The sequence below is a fragment of the Priapulus caudatus genome, unplaced genomic scaffold, assembly GCF_000485595.1.
Source record: "Priapulus caudatus unplaced genomic scaffold, Priapulus_caudatus-5.0.1 Scaffold1402, whole genome shotgun sequence".
NCBI lineage: Eukaryota > Metazoa > Priapulida > Priapulimorpha > Priapulimorphida > Priapulidae > Priapulus > Priapulus caudatus.
Window position 1 is genome coordinate 24,714 of NW_014578463.1, and position 6,354 is coordinate 31,067.

Here is a 6,354-nt window from a genome sequence, read left to right on the forward strand (position 1 = left end):
GAGAGAGAGAGAGAGAGAGAGAGAGAGTACTTGTTGTAAGCACGGAACTTGCTATAACGATAGTAATAAATAGTATTATAATATGTGATGATCAGACATCAAAAGCAATCTGTGATTGTGTATGCTCTCCTTTTGCATACTTCACTACGACTGCCTAAATATTCCCTACCTATATACGTACCACATTGCATGTTACTGAAAGCAATTGTGACCCGCTCCAGCATAATATGGACTAAGTCGCAATTATGTCATTGTTTTGAGTAATGAGCACGCACACATGTCAATGCTGAAAATGGCCTACCTGGACAAAAATGAGATTTTTACAAAAATAAGTTCCTAAGTGCATATTTAATCCGGATATATAGGTTCAGATATCTCTAGATTATTATGGTCATTTTTTTTTTTTAAGGGCCTTTGACTGCTCATCCCCGACTGGGCCCTTTACCCGGAACGCTTTATCTCAAAAGCTGCATATTCCGGAATAAGTCGGTTTCCCATCTTCAAATTGCTGTAGATCGGTCAATTCTTTAGATATAGCCAAATATTATATATCATTTTAAAGGTAATTAAATGATCTATTCAGGTTTTGCTGGAGCAGGTCACAATTTTGATGATACCTCCCCACTCCCGCCCGCATCCTAACCGCTCGCGCACATCTGACGATCCGTCGTCACTTCTCGCGTAGGTTGCGATGGGGCAGGGTCAGCAGCAGAGGGCGCTACAGCTGCTGCGTCAGTGCGCGGAGACGGGGGAGTGGCTGTGCCTGAAGAACCTGCATCTGGTGACGGCGTGGCTGCCGACGCTCGAGAAGGAGATCAACGGTCTGCGAGCGAACGACGCATTCCGACTGTGGCTCACTGCTGAGGTGCACGACAAGTTCCCTCCGATCCTGCTGCTCCACAGGTCTGAAGCGTCAACGTACGACGTAGCGTGCACGTACAAGTTCCCTCCCTATCCTGCTGCATGTCCAAGCTGAGGTCAACGTACGAGGTTAGCTTGGTTGCACGGACATTAGTTCCTCCAATCACTGCTGCAGTCCCAGCGTGAACGGTCACGTACGAGGTAGTGTGCACGACAAGATTCGCCTTCGATTCCTGCTGCAGTCCAGCGTGGAAGGTCACGTAACGAAGGTTATGTAGTGCACGACATAGTCCTCCAATCCTGCTGCACGTCCGCTGAAGGTCACGTACGAGGTTTAGCGTGCACGACACAGTTCCTCGATCTGCTGCTCGTCCAGCCTGAAGGTCACTGTAACGAGCCGTAGGCTTCTCTCGTGCACGACAAGTTCCCTCATATCCTTGCTGCAGTCCAGTCTGAATGAGTCACGTTACGCAGCGGGTAGGTGCACGACAATTTCTTTCAATCCTGCCTGCAGTCCAGCTCTGAAGGTTACGTACGGTACGTGTGCATGCAGTATCCTCCATCCTGCTGCAGTCCAGCCTGTAAGGTCAGTACGAGGTAGTTGTGCACGACTAATGATTCCTCATCCCTGGCTGCGTCCAGTCTGAGGTCACGTACGAGGTAGGTGCACGACAATGTTCCCTACCGATCCTGTCTGCAGTCCAGCACTGAAGGTCACGTAGTAGGTAGCTTTGCCCGTTGCTGCCGACAAGTTCCTCGGATCCTGCTGCCAGTCACATGTCTGAAGGTCACATACGAGGGATTAGGTGCACGACAAGTTCCTCCAATCTGCTGCAGTCCAGTCTTAAGGTCACGTACGGGTAAGGATTCGTGACGACCAAGTGTCCTTTCAATCCTGCTGCAGTCCAGCCTGAAGGTTACGTACGGTACGCGTGCATGACAAAGTTCCATCAATCCTGCTGCCAGTCCAGCCTGCAAGCGTCACGTTACGAGGTAGTATGTGCACGGACATTCCTCCAATCCTGCTGCAGTCCAAGTTTTGAATGGTCACATACAGCGTAGCTGTGCACGACAAGTTCCAGTCAATCCATGCTGCATCAGTCCAGTTCTGAAGGTCGACGTACGAGGTAGCGTGGCACGACAAGTTCTTCCAATCCTGCTGGCAGTCCAGCCTGAAGGGTTCGTACGAGGTAGTTGCATGACAACGTTTCCTCCATCCTTGCTGCAGATCCAGCCTGAGGTCACGTACGATCGGTAGTTACTCTGTGCACGACAAGCTTCCCTCAATCCTGCTGCAGTCCAGTCTGAAGGTCACTGTATACGAGGTAGGTGCATTGACAAGTTTCCCTCATATCCTGCTGCAGTTCCAGCCTGAAGGTTACGTACGCCAGGTAGGTCAGGGCAGACACAGTTGCCATGACGATCGAGTGTTTGCTGGCTGCTGCGAGGAGCAGTCGCCACATGGCAATTGAGGTAGGTGGCACATGCAGCAATTCGTCACCTTGGTGATTTAAGATAGTTGGTGACATGGGTTACGGTTGCTTGACGCATCAGGTAGCGGCAGTTATGTCAAGTGTGGTTGCCGTGACGATCAAATCCGTCGCGCGACAAATGCAAGCTGCGGTTTTGCCGTGACGATTGAGGTAGGTTGCAGACGCAGGCACATTCACGGTGGCCATGGCGGTGGCTGGTCGCCATCCAACAACATATCTGCCATCTATTACTTTAGCCAAACTCTACAGATGCTATCGGCGTGACGAAACGATCGTAACGTTACGTAATCAATGTTTCAGGCGCCACCTGGTGTCAAGAAGAACCTGCAGCGGACGTACGAGTCATGGCCGGCTGATTACATCGCTAAGGGAGGCAGCGTGCTGCGAGCGCAGGCGTTGTTTGCGCTCGCCTGGTTCCATGCCATCACCCAGGAGAGACGCACGTACATACCTCAGGTAGGTACATACCCCAAGTAGATACATATACCCCAGGTAGAGATACATACCCCAGGTAGATACATACCACCAGGTAGATACATACCCCAGGTAGATTCAATACCCGGTAGATAACATACCTCAGGTAGATACATACGCCCAGGTAGAATACATTACCTAGGTAGGTATCATACCTCCAAAGTAGATACTTACCACCAGGTCAGATACAATACTGCCAAGTAATACATAACCCCAGGTAGAATACGTACCCAGGTAGAACAGTACCCCAGGTAGATACATAACCTCAGGTAGATACGTAGCCACCAGGTAATACCATACCTCAGGTAGAATAACATACCTCAGGTAGATACATACCCCAGGTAGATACATACCCCCAGTAGAAATCCATAACCCCAGGTAGATACATACCTCAGGTAGAATACATACCGGTTGGATCGAGGTCCAGGTAGATACATACGACCAGAGGTAGATACATACTCCCAAAGTAAGATACATACCGCCAGTAGCAATAACATACCTCAGGTAAGTCTGTGAGAGTTACACAGAAAGCGGATGAGCTTTGGCCATCGACTTCATCGCGTATCAAACATCTAACTCGTCGTATTCATGAAGAATATTATTAATATATATATATATAATTATATATATATAATATATATATATATATTATATGTAATTAGGCCTATATATTTTTCTAGTTTTACTTATATGTTTACATATTTACTGTAACTGCAAGCAGGTAAGCGGCCGTACACACATGTACGTGTCACGCTGAGGAATGTCTATGTCGAAAAAATACCAGGTGGGGGTCATCCTGATTGATCCAGGCAAGGATTCTAACAAGTAGGCAAAGAATCACATCCCACCGGCCAGCTGCTCAATCTTGTATCGATAATTCCTGGTGCTGAGCTGTGCGTAGCTATGGTGACATCGTCGTCTGATTATACAAGGGTTGGACCGAAAGTTTTACGGAGTTTTTTTCCAGACTGGTGACCTGAGAGCAGCATCCGAAATCATCGATGTACTCGCGATAAAGTCAGGTCAGTGCCAATAACCTCATTAATTAAGCATTGCATAAATTAAAGTATCAATCAAAGCATCACATAATTACAGTCTTCATTAAGTGCCACATATTAAATTAATACAATATATTTTAATTACTATAATAACATGTAAATTAAATAAATGATGTAATTAATAATCGCGTCACCATCCTCTGTTCCCAACGCGATCGGCGGAAAAAAAACGACGCCCGACTCACGTTCGTCCTCTACTTCCAGGGGGCAGCACCATCCGCTGGCCGTTCATCCACGGCTTGTTTGAGAGCGCCATCTATGGCGGCCGCGTCGACCAACGGGGAACCCGTTTGACGTGCGCGTGTTGCAGTCGTACCTCCAGCAGCTGTTCACAGGGGAGCAGCTGAGCGGGCGTGCGCGTGCGGGAGCCGGGATGCTGCCTGCTGGCACCGACCTGCCCGCATCCACCACACACGCTGTGAGTTGCAGCATCGCCCCCGGCAACGCGTTACGTACTTCCTGCCATGCCGTGTCGCCGCCTAGGGAGAGAGAGAGTGAGGTAGAGGTAGAGTGACAGGGAGAGAGAGAGAGAGTGGAGACAAGGAGAGAGAGAGATAGAGAAAGAGAAGAGTAGCGAGAGAGCGAGAGAGAGAGAGAGACAGGGGGAGAGAGAGTGAAGTAGAGGTAAGAGTGACAGGGAGAGAAGAGAGATAGAGACAGGGAGAGAGAGAGATCAGAGAAAAGAGTGACAGGAGAGAGAGAGAGAGGAAGAGACAGGGAGAGAGAGAGAGATAGAGAAAGAGTGAACAGGGAGAGAGAGAGAAGAGAGAGAGAGAGACTAAGGGAGAGAAGATAGAGAAAAAGAGTGACAAGGGAAGAGAGAGAGCGAGAGAGAAACAGACAAGATAGAGAGAGAGAAGAGAAAGAGAGAAGGAGCGAGAGGTAAGAGACAGGGAGAGAGTGAGAGAGAGAGAAAGAAGAAATATATATAGACGAGAGGTAGAGACAGGGAGAGAAGAGGAGAGAGAAGAGAGAGAAACAGAAGAACAGAATAAGAGAGAAAGAGAAAAAAAACAAGACAGATAAAGAAGATAGAGAGGAGAGAGATTGAGAGACAGAGAGAGAGAGCGAGAGAGAGGTGGGAGAGAGACAGAGAGAGAGCGCGACAGCGCGGCGGTGGAACGATCGCCAGCATTTCGTCTCCCCCCGCCCCCCTGCTCCGGGTGTCATGGGAGCTGACGTCGGCTGTGTTCTTGTTACAGGATTACTTGGAGGTGATATCGCGGCTGGACGACGAAGACAAGCCGTCGTACTTCGGACTGCCGGCAACATCGAGCGATCGACGCAGCGAGTCTTCAGCTCACAGGTGAGCGTGTGAGCGCGGCTCTCATGCACCGCCGCCCCCGCTGCTATTGCCACCGCCGCTACATCGGCAGCTCTCATGATATGTCGGTTGGCGGCAGGGGGAAAAATTTCTTTTTTTTTCGCGGGAGCTCTTTTTCAAAAATCTGGAAAATTTAGCTCAAGTCAAAANGTTGTCACGTAATGTACTGACCGATCATCGTGGCGTGGTGTTGTGTACTGACCGGTTGGTGTGTTGTTGTGCGTCAATGATGAGTCATTGTGTTGTGGTGTGTGTCAATGATGAGTCATTGTGTTGTGGTGTGTGTCAATGATGAGTCATTGTGTTGTGGTGTGTGTCAATGATGAGTCATTGTGTTGTGGTGTGTGTCAATGATGAGTCATTGTGTTGTGGTGTGTGTCAATGATGAGTACTTGTGTTATGGTGTGTGTCAATGATGAGTCCTTGTGTTGTGGTGTGTGTCAATGATGAGTCATTGTGTTGTGGTGTGTGTCAATGATGAGTACTTGTGTTTTGGTGTGTGTCAATGATGAGTCATTGTGTTGTGATGTGTGTCAATGATAAGTCCTTGTGTTGTGGTGTGTGTCAATGATGAGTCATTGTGTTGTGGTGTGTGTCAATGATGAGTCCTTGTGTTGTGGTGTGTGTCAATGATGAGTCCTTGTGTTGTGGTGTGTGTCAATGATGAGTCCTTGTGTTGTGGTGTGTGTCAATGATGAGTCCTTGTGTTGTGGTGTGTGTCAATGATGAGTCATTGTGTTTTGGTGTGTGTCAATGATGAGTCCTTGAGTTGTGTTGTGTGTCAATGATGAGTCCTTGAGTTGTGGTGTGTGTCAATGANCACCTACCTCGTACGTGACCTTCAGGCTGGACTGCAGCAAGATTGGAGGGAACTTGTCGTGCACCTACCTCGTACGTGACCTTCAGACTGGACTGCAGCAGGATTGGAGGGAACTTGTCGTGCACCTACCTCGTACGTGACCTTCAGACTGGACTGCAGCAGGATCGGAGGGAACTTGTCGTGCACCTACCTCGTACGTGACCTTCAGACTGGACTGCAGCAAGATCGGAGGGAACTTGTCGTGCACCTACCTCGTACGTGACCTTCAGACTGGACTGCAGCAGGATCGGAGGGAACTTGTCGTGCACCTAAGCAGTGAGCCAC

At 48.9% G+C, this 6,354-nt stretch overlaps 1 protein-coding gene across 1 annotated transcript in view; it reads left to right on the forward strand.

Annotated features, from left to right (window-relative positions):
- LOC106816517 (cytoplasmic dynein 2 heavy chain 1-like) overlaps window positions 1-6,354 on the forward strand; it is a 30,862-nt gene that overhangs the window by 22,744 nt on the left and 1,764 nt on the right. Inside the window, 9 exon segments of the mRNA XM_014821144.1 lie at window positions 686-903; window positions 2,165-2,186; window positions 2,655-2,810; window positions 3,761-3,769; window positions 3,772-3,850; window positions 4,091-4,161; window positions 4,164-4,304; window positions 5,089-5,149; window positions 5,152-5,200. Coding sequence (XP_014676630.1) covers window positions 686-903; window positions 2,165-2,186; window positions 2,655-2,810; window positions 3,761-3,769; window positions 3,772-3,850; window positions 4,091-4,161; window positions 4,164-4,304; window positions 5,089-5,149; window positions 5,152-5,200 — 806 coding nt within the window.